Below are 18092 nucleotides of genomic sequence, written 5' to 3'. Positions count from 1 at the left end.
TTCGGGCGTAGCCAGTGCTGGGGGCAAATGCCTTAGAAAATTTGCTAATGCTTGAGATTAGTATATTAATGTGAGATTAGTATATTAATATGTTAAATATTTTAAACCCAGAGGCTGAAGGTATTCTTTTGAAAAAGACGCTCAACAGCGTCAAAATGGGATTTGCACTATTCCACACATTGAACCTGATACTGACAGTGACCCTTGACATAAAAAAGTGTTTTTCTTACATCCTCTGCAGTTTAATTGGGGCAGTACACCTGTCAAACCGTAACGCAGCTGTCCTAAGGGGATCTAGAATTACTCAGATCTGTGTCTACAGAAGATTTCCAAGTTGGCCTACCCTTGCCCGTTTTCTCTCCTTCCCTTTTTAAATATTTGGCACTTATGCTATTTACTATTGCTATGGTCAGAAATTTTTATTTGTATTTATACCCCGATACTCTCATTGTGAAAAGTGTTTTGTTACATGGTATGACTCTGAATACATTGTGGTGTCTTATACAAAATAATAATAATAATAATAATAATAATAATAATAATAAAAAAAATATAAAATATATAAACTGGCAGGAACTATTATGGTAGATTATTATTGTTGTTGAAACTTACCATCTGACCATCCCATAGCATCATCCAGAGCAGCAGGTATTCCCTTCCAAAGAGCAGTCTCCATGGGGAAGCCATCATCCATTCTGTGCTCACGTTCATTGAAACACCACAAAAGGTTGTCCTTAAAGAAATATGTCTTATCATTGTGGGACCATGTGAAGGCAGCATCCACACCCCCCAGGGGTAATCCAAAGTCTGTGATGGCACGTGGATATCCTTCTTCCACGTTATTATCTTTGAAAACCCAGTAACGATCTCCTAAAAGAGTTGGGGAGAGGAGGTGGGAAATTTGCATCACTGCAATGAGGATATTGCCAGAATGTTGATATACAAGAATGTTACAAGAAGTATTACTTTGGTCTTCTCACAGACCGATATGTGTGTCTGTAACAGCGGAAAATGTAAGTCTATAACTATAGTAAAACACTTGACCCACCTTGTCTGCCCATTTACTACAATTTCAAATTAAACATTTTTACTTTTCTACCATATTATTGGGTTCTTGCAATCAATGTTTGTTTGGAAAAAGGAAAATTAGGCGTCAGAGTCAGATTGGTTGCTTGTCTGTAAACATCAATAAAAGAATGGTCATTTTAGGTTGGTCTGTAATTGGCAGATATTGCTGGTGATTTTGCAATCCAAGGTGTCAGATTTATTATGCATCAGGTTGGACTGTTAAAATGAAAATTTCTCATTGTATGAAGACCACTCCTTGTTGGCTGCTGGTCTACAGGGGGAGATTTATCAATGCTTGGCTAGAAAGTGGAGGGAGAGATAAAAGGCACCATTTAAGAACAAGACATAACCACTTTAGCATTCGCGGCGCAGCTCTTCCGGCTTCACCAAAGCCTTCCAGGCACTGTCAGGTACCAGCCAGGTGAATGAGTCATGCACACGCACAGGCTGGCCATTGTGCATGACACAGAAGCCCGTCAACTCAGAGCAGAGGATGCCACTAAGGAGAAGAACGTCATTGCACCATGCCAGCGAGGTAAGTAATGCTATATACCAGCGGCATATTGGTTAGTATCCCTGTAATCTTGTTTTCTCTGACGTCCTAGTGGATGCTGGGAACTCCGAAAGGACCATGGGGAATAGCGGCTCCGCAGGAGACTGGGCACAAAAGTAAAAGCTTTAGGACTAGCTGGTGTGCACTGGCTCCTCCCCCTATGACCCTCCTCCAAGCCTCAGTTAGATTTTTGTGCCCGAACGAGAAGGGTGCAATCTAGGTGGCTCTCATGAGCTGCTTAGAGTAAAAGTTTAAATTAGGTTTTTTATTTTCAGTGAGTCCTGCTGGCAACAGGCTCACTGCATCGAGGGACTAAGGGGAGAAGAAGCGAACTCACCTGCGTGCAGAGTGGATTGGGCTTCTTAGGCTACTGGACATTAGCTCCAGAGGGACGATCACAGGCCCAGCCATGGATGGGTCCCAGAGCCGCGCCGCCGTCCCCCTTACAGAGCCAGAAGAGCAGAAGAGGTCCGGAAAATCGGCGGCAGAAGACGTCCTGTCTTCAATAAGGTAGCGCACAGCACCGCAGCTGTGCGCCATTGCTCTCAGCACACTTCACACTCCGGTCACTGAGGGTGCAGGGCGCTGGGGGGGGGGCGCCCTGAGACGCAATAAAAATACCTTAGATGGCAAAAAATACATCACATATAGCTCCTGGGCTATTTGGATGCATTTAACCCCTGCCAGAATACTTAGAAAAACGGGAGATAAGGCCGCCGATAAGGGGGCGGAGCCTATCTCCTCAGCACACTGGCGCCATTTTCCCTCACAGCTCCGTTGGAGGGAAGCTCCCTGGCTCTCCCCTGCAGTCACTACACTACAGAAAGGGTTAAAAAAGAGAGGGGGGGCACTAATTACGCGCAGTATTAAAGATACAGCAGCTATAAGGGGAAAAACACTTATATAAGGTTATCCCTGTATATATATAGCGCTCTGGTGTGTGCTGGCAAACTCTCCCTCTGTCTCCCCAAAGGGCTAGTGGGGTCCTGTCCTCTATCAGAGCATTCCCTGTGTGTGTGCTGTATGTCGGTACGTTTGTGTCGACATGTATGAAGAGAAAAATGATGTGGAGACGGAGCAGATTGCCTGTAATAGTGATGTCACCCCCTAGGGGGTCGACACCTGAGTGGATGAACTGTTGGAAGGAATTACGTGACAGTGTCAGCTCTGTATAAAAGACAGTGGTTGACATGAGACAGCCGGCTACTCAGCTTGTGCCTGTCCAGACGTCTCATAGGCCGTCAGGGGCTCTAAAGCGCCCGTTACCTCAGATGGCAGATATAGACGCCGACACGGATACTGACTCCAGTGTCGACGGTGAAGAGACAAATGTGACTTCCAGTAGGGCCACACGTTACATGATGGAGGCAATGAAAAATGTTTTACACATTTCTGATAATACGAGTACCACCAAAAAGGGGTATTATGTTCGGTGAGGAAAAACTACCTGTAGTTTTCCTGAATCTGAGAAATTAAATGAGGTGTGTGATGATGCGTGGGTTTCCCCCGATAACAACTGATAATTTCTAAAATGTTATTGGCATTATATCCTTTCCCGCCAGAGGTTAGGGTGCGTTGGGAAACACCCCCTAGGGTGGATAAAGCGCTCACACGCTTGTAAGGGCTCTACCCTCTCCTGAGATGGCCGCCCTTAAGGATCCTGCTGATAGAAAGCAGGAGGGTATCCTAAAATGTATTTACACACATACTGGTGTTATACTGCGACCAGCAATCGCCTCAGCCTGGATGTGCAGTGCTGGGTTGGCGTGGTCGGATTCCCTGACTGAAAATATTGATACCCTAGATAGGGACAGTATATTTTTGCCTATAGAGCATTTAAAAGATGCATTTCTATATATGTGTGATGCACAGCGGAATATTTGCCGACTGGCATCAAGTCTAAGTGCGTTGTCCATTTCTACCAGTAGAGGGTTATGGACACGACAGTGGTCAGGTGATGCGGATTTCAAACGGCATTTGGAAGTATTGCCTTATTAAGGAGGAGTTATTTGGGGTCGGTCTTTCAGACCTGGTGGCCACGGCAACAGCTGGGAAATCCACGTTTGTACCCCAGGTCGCCTCTCAACATGAGAAGACGCCGTATTATCAGGCGCAGTCTTTTCGTGGACAAGCGGGCAAAAGGTTCCTCATTTCTGCCCCGTGACAGAGGGAGAGGAAAAAGGCTGCAGAAATCAGCCAGTTCCCAGGAACAGAAACCCTCTCCCGCCTCTGCCAAGCCCTCAGTATGACGCTGGGGCTTTACAAGCAGAATCAGGCACGGTGGGGGGCCGTCTCAATGAATTTCAGCGCGCAGTGGGCTCACTCGCAAGTAGACCCCTGGATCCTTCAGGTGATATCTCAGGGGTACAAATTGGAATTCGAGACGTCTCCCCCTCGCCGTTTCCTAAAGTCGGCTTTACCGATGTCTCCTTCTGACAGGGAGACAGTTTTGGAAGCCATTCACAAGCTGTATTCCCAGCAGGTGATAATCAAGGTACCCCTCCTGCAACAGGGAACGGGGTATTATTCCACACTGTTGTGGTACCGAAGCCGGACGGCTCGGTGAGACCGATTCTAAATCTAAAATCTTTGAACACTTACATACAGAGGTTCAAATTCAAGATTGAGTCACTCAGAGCAGTGATTGCGAACCTGGAAGAAGGGGACTACATGATGTCTCGGGACATCAAGGATGCTTACCTTCATGTCCAAAATTACCCTTCTCACCAAGGGTACCTCAGGTTTATGGTACAGAACTGTCACTATCAGTTCAGACGCTGCCGTATGGATGGTCCACGGCACCCCGGGTCTTTACCAAGGTAATGGCCGAAATGATGATATTCCTTCGAAGGAAGGGAATTTTAGTTATCCCTTACTTGGACAATTCCCTGATAAGGGTAAGATCCAGGGAACAGTTGGAGGTCGGTGTAGCACTATCTCAGGTAGTGTTGCGGCAGCACGATTGGATTCTCAATATTCTAAAATCGCAGCTGGTTCAGACGACTCGTCTTCTGTTCCTAGGGATGATCCTGGACACAGTCCAGAAAAAGGTGTTTCTCCCGGAGGAGAAAGCCAGGGAGTTATCCGAGCTAGTCAGGAACCTCCTAAAACCGAGCCAAGTCTCAGTGCATCAATGCACAAGGGTTCTGGGTAAAATGGTGGCTTCCTACGAAGCAATCCCATTCGGCAGATTCCACGCAAGAACTTTCCAGTGGGACCTGCTGGACAAATGGTCCGGGTCGCATCTTCAGATGCATCAGCGGATAACCCTGTCACCAAGAACAAGGGTGTCCCTCCTGTGGTGGTTGCAGGGTGCTCATCTTCTAGAGGGCCGCAGATTCGGCATTCAGGACTGGGTCCTGGTGACCACGGATGCCAGCCTGCGAGGCTGGGGAGCAGTCACACAGGGAAGGAATTTCCAGGACTTATGGTCAAGCCTGGAGACATCACTTCACATAAATATCCTGAAGCTAAGGGCCATTTACAATGCTCTAAGCTTAGCAAGACCTCTGCTTCAAGGTCAGCCGGTGTTGATCCAGTCGGACAACATCACGGCAGTCACCCACGTAAACAGACAGGGTGGCACAAGAAGCAGGAGGGCAATGGCAGAAGCTGCAAGGATTCTTCGCTGGGCGGAAAATCATGTGATAGCACTGTCAGCAATTCCGGGAGTGGACAACTGGGAAGCAGACTTCCTCAGCAGACACGACCTCCACCCGGGAGAGTGGGGACTTCACCCAGAAGTCTTCCACATGATTATAAACCGTTGGGAAAAACTCGACAGGTATTGCGCCAGGTCAAGGGACCCTCAGGCAATAGCTGTAGACGCTCTGGTAACACCGTGGGTGTACCAGTCAGTGTATGTGTTCCCTCATCTGCCTCTCATACCCAAGGTACTGAGATTGATAAGATGGAGAGGAGTAAGCACTATATTCGTGGCACCGGATTGGCCAAGAAGGACTTGGTAACCGGAACTTCAAAAGATGCTCACGGAGGATCCGTGGCCTCTACCTCTAAGAAGGGACCTGCTTCAGCAAGGACCCTGTCTGTTCCAAGACTTACCGCGACTGCGTTTGACGGCATGGCGGTTGAACGCCGGATCCTGAAGGAAAAAAGGCATTCCGGATGAGGCCATCCCTATCCTGATCAAAGCCAGGAAGGATGTAACCGCAAAACATTATCACCGCATTTGGCGAAAATATGTTGCGTGGTGCGAGGCCAGTAAGGCCCGACGGAGGAAATTCAACTGGGTCGATTCCTACATTTCCTGCAAACAGGAGTGTCTATGGGCCTGAAATTGGGGTCCATTAAGGTTCAAATTTCGGCCCTGTCAATTTTCTTCCGAAAAGAACTAGCTTCAGTCCCTGAAGTTCAGACGTTGTAAAAGGGGTACTGCATATACAGCCTCCTTTTGTGCCTCCAGTGGCACCTTGGGATCTCAATGTAGTTTTTGGGTTCCAAAAAGTCACATTGGTTTGAACCAATGTCTGTGGAGTTAAAATATCTCACATGGAAAGTGGTCATGCTGTTGGCCCTGGCCTGGGCCAGGCGCGTGTCAGAATTGGCGGCTTTATCCTGTAAAAGCCCTTATCTGATTTTCCATTCGGACAGGGCGGAATTGAGGACTCGTCCTCAGTTTCTCCCTAAGGTGGTTTCAGCGTTTCACCTGAACCAACCTATTGTGGTGCCTGCGGCTACTAGGGACTTGGAGGACTCCAAGTTGCTAGACGTCGTCAGGGCCCTGAAAATATATGTTTCCAGGACGGCTGGAGTCAGAAAATCTGACTCGCTGTTTATCCTGTATGCACCCAACAAGCTGGGTGCTCCTGCTTCTAAGCAGACTATTGCTCGTTGGATTTGTAGTACAATTCAGCTTGCACATTCTGTGGCAGGCCTGCCACAGCCAAAAATCTGTAAATGCCCACTCCACAAGGAAGATGGGCTCATCTTGGGCGGCTGCCCGAGGGGTCTCGGCTTTACAACTTTGCCGAGCAGCTACTTGGTCAGGAGCAAATACGTTTGTAACATTCTACAAAATTGATACCCTGGCTGAGGAGGACCTGGAGTTCTCTCAATTGGTGCTGCAGAGTCATCCGCACTCTCCCGCCCGTTTGGGAGCTTTGGTATAATCCCCATGGTCCTTTCGGAGTTCCCAGCATCCACTAGGACGTCAGAGAAAATAAGAATTTACTTACCGATAATTCTATTTCTCATAGTCCGTAGTGGATGCTGGGCGCCCATCCCAAGTGCGGATTGTCTGCAATACTTGTACATAGTTACAAAAATCGGGTTATTATTGTTGTGAGCCATCTTTTCAGAGGCTCCTCTGTTATCATGCTGTTAACTGGGTTCAGATCACAGGTTGTACGGTGTGATTGGTGTGGCTGGTATGAGTCTTACCCGGGATTCAAAATCCTTCCTTATTGTGTACGCTCGTCCGGGCACAGTATCCTAACTGAGGCTTGGAGGAGGGTCATAGGGGGAGGAGCCAGTGCACACCAGCTAGTCCTAAAGCTTTTACTTTTGTGCCCAGTCTCCTGCGGAGCCGCTATTCCCCATGGTCCTTTCGGAGTTCCCAGCATCCACTACGGACTATGAGAAATAGAATTATCGGTAAGTAAATTCTTATTTTTTTTTCTTTAACTCAATAAAGATAAATAGTTAACACAATCAGGAATTTGTGTGGCCCAGTACAGATATAACAGACAGAGCCCCCTTACCCTCCTTCTCAGAGGGTAGGATGAAGCTAGGTGGCATTGGTGAGCAACTGATTCTTTGCTGGGATGGTGGGATCCTCCAACACGAGTTTGAAAAGGGGTGTGCAACACCTATGGGTTGGCCCAGAGGATACAGCCCAGGTGGGGCTAGGGCAGCCAAGCCAGGCCAGGAGGCTAGTGGGCCAGACTATCGAGAAGCAGGCAGGACTCTATGACTTTGTGCTGTGTACAGACAAGCTGCGCTTATTAGTTAGGGCTGAAGAAGTGAAGTAGTGCCCTGCATGGGGCTAAGTTGTTTGTTATTTTCTTAAATCTTTGTGCTGTTAAACATGACAAAGAGTAAAGCGTCATACACGCACACACACACACACACACACACACACACACACACACACACACACACACACACACACACACACACACACACACACACACACACACACACACAGAGAGAGATTAGTAGATACAGTATACTGCCCACAATAATGCAGAAACTATTGAGGGCCATTAAACAATTATATTAATTAAGAGAGAAAAAAAATGAAATTAATATTATACATAGTAGAAAGGGCAACAGAGATTAATAATGAATAATAAGGGTGCAATATTATTTTTATATATATATATATATATATATATATATATATATATATAAAAAGGGGAAATATATACTTAAATGAATTATAGGGTTGTAATTATGTTAAATAATACATATGTTCTTTTCATTATTTTAAATCATTTATGACCCATTAATATTTGAAATAGCATATATGCCCTTGACTATAATAAAAATACAGAATGGGGTATATATACTATTTAATATAGTTGTGGGTACATATATATTATTTAAAAATAGGCACAGATGCTAGTTTAATAAATTAAGGTTCATAATTTATTTTTACCCACACCTTACCAGGGGGCACAAGAATGTTGTATACCTCTTTTTAACCTTTGTTTATTTTCGTCAAATGCCTAGATACGTTAGCTGGGATTTTAGCTATATGCCTGTCAAAACAACTTTTTTTGGAGACATGTTTTGGGTGGGTTAACATGTGGTTCATGTAACTGTAATTTAATTTAATTTATATATTTCTTTGTATTTAAACATAAAAACATATTGCTATGCTGATCTGTGGCAGATTACATTCGTCAATTGCAGTTTTGCAGTGATCTTTTCAGCCGTTTTGTGTTCAGAAATAACTGACTGTAAAACAGGCCAACATCATGCCAAAAATATTGCTGCTTCATAAATTCCCCGCAGCTTGTTATCTGTGCTGTGACGAATAAAAAGGGAATGTTTGGCATTGGCATCCTGTTCTTTTCCGCTAAAATAGGACTCCAAGTGTTTTCTATGCAAATTAATCAGTAAACTTAAATATTTCTCCAAAAATAATTTTCACAGTACTGATAAAGTATTCTGCATTTTGAAAACAATTAGGATGTTTTAATGTATTTCCGTATATTAGGTATTCATTTGAAATTGTCCCTATAAATTGACATTTCACTGATGAACCGTAAGCATGTTTCAGATCTTATAAACTGTAGTGGAGCTGACCTGATCATGGGCACAAGTTTGCTTCTTTATATGAATGTATTCATACATAACAACAGTCCTGATTTAGGCAGAAGTGTCCTGTTTTAAAGAGACTGGATTTGTGTCCTTACTGCCAAGACATTTGTGGTATGTCCTGATTATACTCACTATTGTGTGTCACAGCTGGGAGGAGTCTTTAGGGTAGTGAAGTGGGTTTGGGGATGGTCTACGTAGTACTTCAGAAGCACTAGTCTCTTTTTCATAGGAGATGTGGTATGGCACAATGTGATATGGATATGTCCCCATAATAGCTCATCCATGCTTCCTGTCCATTGGTGGCACATACACACTTTTCCTATTTACACATCTATAGTGTTGTGAGGGGATCAGTATGACTGGCTGATGGACAAGATGCCGGTGGTTGGTATACCAACAGCGGCAATCCCGTCCATAAAAATCCTGACAACCCCCCAGGTAGCCCCCTAACCCTCACCTTTTCCCTACTCTAACCCTCCCTTGTAGGTGCCTAACCCTCCTGGGTGGTGTCTAACCCTAACCCTCCCCGCTTGGTGCCTAACCCTAACGCTCCCTTCCCTGATGCTTAAACCTAACCCTCCCCACTTGATGCCTAACCTTAACCTCCCCTTCTATGTGCCAACCCTAACCATCCCTACCTGGTACCTAACCATAACCTTTCTGGTGCTGCATCCTAACCCTAACCCCCCTTCTGCAGCCTAAACCTAACACCTCCTACCCCACCCTGCGGCAGGACAGCAGTGCATCCCGCTCTCATGACGCCGGCTTTCGGTATTTTGACGCCGGCATCCTGTTTGGTGTTGGTATAGTGATGCTGGGTTTGTGTCCTCCCTCGGGATCCCGTCATCGGTATATTGACCGCTGGGATCCCGTTCGTCGAGAAGCTAACTGCTTCCCGTTGGGAGATACGTTATTTATATCCCCTCTGTACAGTCCACACATATCCTCACATATTTTCTCTTTCTTCACTTTCCCATCCTCCTGACCCCAGGTCAACATTACTGTGTGACCATATCATACAGCCCACAAGAACCTTTGCAATCTGGTGGACAACTATGCAATAGATAGCACCTATCCTTGTGTATCAATGCCTCTTTCCCAATATACTGTAAGCTTGTGAGCAGGGCCCTCCTCTATGACTGTTTGTTATTACCCAGTTTTGTTTAGGATCCGGTCTCTAGGTCGACAAGACTTAGGTCGACAGTGTCTAGGTCAACCACTATTGGTCGACAGTAAGTAGGTCAACATGGTTTCTAGGTTGACAGGAACTCTAGGTCAACATGTACTAGGTCAACATGTCTATATGCCGTCATGAGTTTTTCAAATTGTTTTCCATTTTTTGAACTTTTTCATACTTTACGATCCACATGGACTACAATTGGGAAAGGTAACCTGTGCTGAGCACAGTGGTAGCGGAGCAAGCCACCTTGACCATGCGAGGGGACACGGTGCACTAATTGGGGTTCCCCGTCACTCTGCGAAGAAAACGACACCAATGTTTTTATAAAACCCATGTCGAACTTTTTTCACGTCGACCTAGTACACTTCGACCTAGAGTCCCTGTCCACCTAGAAACCACAGTGACCTATTTACTGTCGACCAATAGTGGTCAACCTAGACACTGTCGACCTAAGTCCATTCTATCTAACATACCACACCCGTTTTGTTTTATCATTGTTGTTTCCAATTGTAAAGCACAACAGAAGATGCTGCACTATGTGTTATATAAGAAACTGTTAATATATACAGTATACTGTATATATATATTTTTATTTGCCATAGAGCCTTTGCTCTGCATATACACTTACCCTTAAAGAAGACAATTTTATGGTCTGTGGTCCTCTCATAGACTGCATCCACACTATCCATGTTTAATGACAGCCCTTTCCAGAAGCGATGGATCTGGGCAGGCTGGAGGGAGACCAGATGCTTATTGCGAGTAAGCCTCCAGAAATATTTGCCTAGAAAGCAGAAAAGAATTTGCACGTGTTGACAGCTATACATGGAAACATGTCAAAATAAGGCGATTAAAACATTTAGGCAGGACCATACTGAGTTGGCTAAGTTTAATAGAATCTTCTTGTTGATGGCAAAAACAACTATGGATAATAGACTTGCTGATAGCTTACAAAGCCGCGCTCACTATACATTAGCACTTACATTTGGAAGATGACATAATAAGGAACAGATGGTAGAAAAATCACTTCCTCATTGGGGAGTTTTAGAGAGCAAAACACATTATTTCTAATTCAGTGATTGAGACTGGTTTTATGGCACCCAAAACCTACTTTCCAAACAAATGATATTCTTGTAATAGTTTTAGTTTTGTACCATTTATGCAGAAGACAGAGAGACAGAAGGCAGGGGGCCTGGCCAATGATGCTTCCAATCTTGCGGGAACATTGCATCTACATAACAAATGCATGTGGTGTCTTGTACAGTGGACCAGTAATGAACAAAGCTGGATGGGTGAAGGTTACAGAAAGATAAAGGGGGAGATGTATCAAGCCTGGGAGCTAAATCAACTGGAGAAGTTGACCAAAAGAACCAACCAGCTGCTGACTGTCATTTATCTAGCACAGATAAAAAGAATTGTGTATACTAATGTGTTTTGGGGAAGCCTGCTCCCCTCTGCTTTTACAATATAATAGAAAGCAGGTAAAATATGTTGAACTATTGTTAACATTTCAATAACCTTATTGGCTAATTATTTATTTATTATTACCATTTATGTATGTCGCACGCACATATTCAGCAGCATTTAATAAATGGCATATATGAAGTAGTATGGAATGTAGACATATTAATTGGGGGCTCGGCTTAGTGGACATTCAAGACAGATGCTTGGGGACAGAGCTCTGTCTGATTTCCTGACACAAGTAGGAATCCCACTGCCTGTACCGGTCTGTAGGCCTGTCTGCTGGTGCTCAGTACCACCTCTTGCATATCCCCACTGCTACTGCCACCAGCCACGTGTGAGACCTACTTTCCTTATTGAAGCTACGGCCTCGATCTCCAGTGTGGACACCTCAGCTGGCCCTCTGTAACCTATGGCTTCCAGACTCCAACGCACTCCCAGGCCATCAGTGTGTTACCTCCACTCTTCTCCTCCTTACAGACCAGATTAAGGGCCTAATTCAGATCTGATCGCAGCAGCAAATTTGTTAGCAAATGGACAAAACCATGTGCAAAACCATGTGCACTGCAGGGGGAGGGGGGGGGGCAGATGTAACGTGTGCAAAGAGAGTTAGATTTGGGTGAGTTATAATGTTTCTGTGCAGGGTAAATACCGCCTGCTTTATTTTTACACTGCAATTAAGATTTCAGTTTGAACACACCCCACCCAAACCTCTCTCTGCACATGTTATATCTGCCCCCCCCCCTGCAGTGCACATGGTTTTGCTCATTTGCTATCAAATTTGCTGCTGCGAACAGATCTGAATTAGGCCCTAAGTGGACCTTTTTGAATATGTTGACACTAGTCTTCTTAGCCCACACCAATGAGAACTGTTTAATTCTTCCATGCCTACTTGTGAACCAGTCTACTTCCCGCTGTTGACTTTGTCAATTATTGCTTTGTACCAAATCATCTAGGGCCCATCATGCCTCCTAAAAGGGCAAACTGTCTACCTTGCCATCCCTTCTGATCCAGTTCAATATACCTGCTATATCTGACTGGGTGCTGTCTAAACATTCAGAGACTCCAATGGCGATCGACCCTATTTCTGATGGACCTTTTACTATCCACCCACTGCCCCAAATGATGTAAGCCTTCCAAGCAGATCTCACTGTTGATTTACAATCCTCTGTCCACCAAGTCAGGAGTGATGTCATGGGCTTGGGAGACCGCAATAACCATTTAGTGATTTCCCATCATGATTATAATACTTCTCATAATTCTGTCCTGGTGGAACTTTCTGCGGTCAGATATAAGAATGCCGACCTTGAGAACAGGTCCAGAACGAACGTTCCTGATTCCTTGCCCAATGAATTGCTCTGGGACTTTGCTATGACTCTCTTTAGGAAACTGCTTCCCTCTTCCTCCAATTTGCTCATAGAACATCCACGGTCACCTGAAGCCACGAATGGCACCTGAAACTGCACTTTTTCCATGTAAAGGAGGATATCCTCAGAACTGCTCAAGTGGCTGAAGGCATAGAGGTTCTTGGGGATATTTGGCTCTTCCCAGACCTCTAAACAATCAATAAATGCTGCTCTTTCAAACTGATCACGACTATGATCAAGGCTCAGGATATCCAATATCATTGGGGCTTCTCAGTTAAGCTCCTTACTCACAAAGATAAGAGATGAGCGGTCCAGATTCCAAGGAGTCCAAGCTGCTCCGAACTCCCGGGATCTAAGTCCACCCGAGCCGCTGCTTGGGTGTTCCCACCAGACTTGGATCTCACTTTGAGGCCGAACGTCATCCTCCCGTCATCGGATTCATGTTGGATTTGAATTCTGTATAAGCAATGCAGCCAGGACTTGGCGCCATTTCACTCTAATGCATGCTGCTGAATGCTACGCTATACTGTGCTGTACTGGCTGTGCTGAGACTCCAGACTCACAAGCTGTGCTCTCTAAAGTGACTGTGTGGGGGCACGCTGCTGTATGCTGAACTGTACTCTGATGTATTGGCTTTGCTGACTCCAGACTCAGAAGTGGCTGTGCTCTGTATAGTGACTGTGTATAGGGGCATGCTGCAAGCTGCTGCATGCTACATTGTACTGTGCTGTAAATTGTGCTGTTTGGTGCGCTTTACCCTAGTGAACTTTGTTTACGTGCATCTATAAGTCCTCTGACTCGGCGCACTTTGAACCGAGTCGCAAGCTCTAAAACAGGAAAAAAATATAGATCTATTGTTTGTACTGTTGTGTGGTCTTTTACTCCACACAGTTTGAACCGAACTGCGAGTTCAAAAAAGAAAAAATATGTATAGATCTATTGTTTGCACTATCCTATGCACTGTACCCCAGTACACTGTGGCAATGTTTCATAGATGTGCTATAAACTGCCATACATATGTGCCACTGCACTGTTGCTTAGTAACCAGCCAGCTTGATGCAGCCTTTAGCCAATACTGGTGAAAATAATATTGTTAGCTGTGAGTTAGTCAAAATTGACTGGAAATGATGGGAAATGAATGTTATCGAGGCTAGTAGTACTTTCCATCAATCACCATGATTAATGTCTTCACCCTTTTTGTATAGGTGCTTAACTCCGCACAAAAGAGATGGCTGTTCATCTCCAGATTTCATCAACATAAACCAAACATAGTCGCACTGCAGGAGACACACTTCTCCTCTTTAGCTCCCCCCCAAACTTATAGATCATCGTTATAAAACCTTTGTTCATTCTTAGTCGTACAGTGGAAGACAAGAATGGTAGATTCCTTATTTTAATTAGCTTGATGCAGGGCACTGTGGTCACTTTGGTATCACTCTATGGGGGTAATTCTGAGTTGATAGCAGCAGCAAGTTTGTTAGCAACTGGGCAAAACCATGTGCACTGCAGGTGGGGCAGATATAACATTTGCAGAGAGAGTAAGATGTGGGTGGGTTATTTTGTTTCTGTGCAGGGTAAATACTGGCTGCTTTATTTTTACACTGCAATTTAGATTTCAGTTTCAATACACCCCACCCAAATATAACTCTCTCTGCACATGTTACATCTGCCCCTCCCTGCAGTGCACATGGTTTTGCCCAACTGCTAACAAATTTGATGCTGCGATCAATTCAGAATTAGGCCCAATGTCTGAATTTCAATCAGATCCCCTTGTGTGAGGTATTCAAAGAAATACAGGTCAGTCAGGCTAGACTCATTCTGTTTCTCAACTTCAAATTAGTCATTGACCGTAACCTTAATATATCTTCCCTCCCAGGGCTGTACCCCTTTTTCTCGGGAACTGATATCTTCTCTTGCCTTCAAAAAATTATTAGCCAAATTTAACCTGTATGACAGCTAGGCTTACCCCTACCTGTCCTGATTCGGTATCATGAGACCACCCTACTTTCCCAACTTAGCGATTGGTTTCTTCCTCCCCAATTGAAACCCTGGGTGAACCTGGAGGGTGCTCTCTCTTTTGGCTTCCCGCTGCCAGATCCTCTCTGGTCCCTTGGTCAGCTCTGGCCACAACATAGCTTGCTTGCCAAGGCTGCCTTGAGGATTTGGGATGCAAAACTTTAACCCTACACTTTGATTTTGATTAAGTACAAATTTATGTCTTAAGGCTTTAGACAAGTCACTGCCAAACCTCCAGGCCTCTTACAGGCTTTGCTCAAGCACTGTGACCCTGGCGTTTATGTTCTCCCCATTTACCATTGTCACTTTTTCTGATCTCTGTGCTAAACTTAGCTTGGGGCCTTTCTCGGTTTTCATTTTGTAGACACTGGGTGCAAGCTACAAACACCTCCTCTCCTGTTTTAAACAACCCCTGGCTCAGGTTCTGGCTAGATTACCTAATATCTCCACCTGTAGTGCTATTTCCTATTTGAATCCTTTCTTCTCTCCTCCTGACCTTTTAGTTATATCCTCTGTCCAACAACAATGCGAAAATGACCTCCAATGCTTGTTTACACCCAAACAATGAGAATCAATCCATCTTATTTTTTTTTTTCCATGTCGAACTGTACCAACTACTCCGAAATGCACATTAAACTTTTGAATAGACTTTATCGAACTCCAGCTAAGCTCTATAGAGTATGGCCCTCATGCTCAAAGCTTTGTAACATGGAGGGCAACATCCTGCATATTTTCTTTGGATGCCCAGCCCTCTGTCCCTTTTGGGAGGTGGTATTTAACCTTATTAAAGATGTATTGGCTCTACTCCACTGGTACCCACTTGCAGTACCTAAATCTGACTATTGGGTCATATCCTCATATCCACTAGGGCCACCATTGCACAACATTGGAAGTCCACATGCCATCCCCCCTTTCCAAGGTTATCGCAAAAACTAACTTCCGCTTTTAAATGGAAACTCTGGAGGGTCCATACTCCACTAACCTTTCTTCCTCCTATTAGGAAATGGTACCCATGGCATCTGTATGTCATGGAAGGCAAGGGGCACCCTTACTTTGTTCCGATGCAAGATGCCTTCCCCCTCCCTTACTCTGAATGAAACCCCAGCTGCATAAAGTATCATTGTCATGGGCAATTTGTATTATTGTACATGACTCTGCTGTAGTAGTGCGATATGCTGCCCTGTTTTGGCCCAGCACCACGAACATGTGATGCTATTACCAGTAAAAAGAAGACGTAGAGTGCCTGAAATGTTCAAAGGATGCACCATGCAGCTCTACAGGTTGATGGGTATGTCCTTGGAGCATCCTAAGGACATTTTAGATGGCTCTGCAGCAGTTCTACAGTCTGCAGCTGAAACCCAAATGCCCTGAGCAGCAGTACCACTGGCATACATCTTGCTACACTCACATACACTGCATATACCCACTAAACAGCTCTTCTCATTGCAATCAGCCTGGTGACAATATGTGACACTTAACCGCATGTTGTCTGATTGTAGGCTTGTGAGCAGAAACTTCTAACCTTGTTGTCTGTCCGTTATTACACAATCTTGGAGTATGTTGTTGTCATATAAATGAATGTACGTATATCAATAAATACATGTAGTTGAGTCATTACTAAGATAAATGTCAGTACAGTGTTTATAAGGTGTATGTGATAGGAGCTTGCAAGCTGCAGGGCATGAGGGTACAAAATGCACTAGTGAAAAAATATATAAATCTGATCAAATTAGCTTGTGGTTACTAACTATAAAGAAGGTGAGAAAACAAGGCATTGCTAACAGACAGTGGAGACACAACCAGTAGTGTCAATTAGAAGACAGAGGGACAGTTTTGCGACAGGAGGATGCATCGGATTTCATCAGCATAACGACAGTACTAAAAACAAAAACTAGTTATTACATTACAAAAGTATGTAATGTAATCAGACACAGAATAGGGACCGGTACTGACCCCCGGGGCACCAATGTGATAGATAAAGTAAAAGGTTGGATAGGAGATACTTCGAAAGATATCTGATCATTCTCATAATGAAAAAACAACACTGGATGTGTTATTACCGTACAAAGGACATGTCTTACCTTTAAAGAAAAACGCTTCTCCTCTTATCTGAGCTACTGCATCAAAATGTGTGTTACATCTGTCAGGCTCATCCTTTCTTAGTCTGAGAACAAAAACGTGGAGAGAGAGGGGAGAATTATTGGTATATATATATATATATATATATATATATATATATATATAAATAAATGGAAAGTACTCTGCTTTTTGCTATACAGACAAGGTACAATGCATAATCTTTATTTCCAAGTGCTGGTATTGGGTGACCTCTGCATCTGCTCTCTAATTTGTGTTACTGGGGGGCCAGAGTAGCTCAGATAAGTGAAGCATCATCCATACTTTTCAAATCCAGCATTAGCAGAACTGATAAAATAGTAGGCTGTAATTCTAACACCCAAACACAATCCTGTGGGGTCTATTTACTAAGTCTTGGAAGGAGATAAGGTGAACGGAGATAAATTACCAGCTAATCAGCTCCTAACTGTCATTTTACAGACTAGGTTTGAAAAATGACAGTTAGGAACTGATTGGCTGTTACTTTATCTCCGTCTACTTTATCTCCATCCAAGGCTTAGTAAATAGACCCCAAAAGTCGCATGCCTGACTTTGGTTACTGTGGGGCAGATGCATTAAGCCTGGAGAAGTGATAAAGAAGTGATAAAGGCAAGGTGATAACACACCAGCCAATCAGCTCCAATATGTAAATTTACATTTAGTAGCTGATTGGCTGGTGCGTTATCACCTTGCATTTATCACTTCTCCAGGCTTAATACATCTGCCCCTGTACGTCATACTGTATCTCCCAAATGTCTCAAATTATGGGCCACGAAAGGTTTGGAGTTGGCATATAAATGGCGTGAACTTTATCATTGTTAGCTGTCTCTCTTACAAGTGTGACTAGTTCATCCATCATTAGTGTCTCTGGTTGTCTTTAGCACACCAAGAACCAAGTAGTACTTACATACAAGGCTATTAACCAAACTACACCAACATACATCTCTTCACTCATCTCAAAATATCTCCCTACCAGACCTCTCCGCTCTGCACAAGATCTGCGTATCTCATCCACATGTATTACCTGTTCCCACTCAAAATTACAGGA

The 18092-nt window shown here is 44.3% G+C and overlaps 1 protein-coding gene across 3 annotated transcripts in view; it reads right to left on the bottom strand.

Moving 5' to 3' along the window:
- The window catches only part of MMP17 (matrix metallopeptidase 17), a 241210-nt gene that overhangs the window by 21538 nt on the left and 201580 nt on the right, over positions 1-18092 (bottom strand). For all 3 annotated transcript variants that reach the window (XM_063964657.1, XM_063964658.1, XM_063964659.1), the window contains exons 7-9: positions 17011-17093; positions 10717-10869; positions 613-870 (exon numbers count right to left, since the gene is read on the bottom strand). In XM_063964657.1, coding sequence (XP_063820727.1) covers positions 613-870; positions 10717-10869; positions 17011-17093 — 494 coding nt within the window. The remainder of the gene's footprint in view (positions 1-612; positions 871-10716; positions 10870-17010; positions 17094-18092) is intronic.

The sequence above is a fragment of the Pseudophryne corroboree genome, chromosome 1 (genome assembly GCF_028390025.1).
Source record: "Pseudophryne corroboree isolate aPseCor3 chromosome 1, aPseCor3.hap2, whole genome shotgun sequence".
NCBI lineage: Eukaryota > Metazoa > Chordata > Amphibia > Anura > Myobatrachidae > Pseudophryne > Pseudophryne corroboree.
Note: the sequence above shows the minus strand (reverse complement) of the source record. Positions and strands in the feature narration are given on the sequence as shown.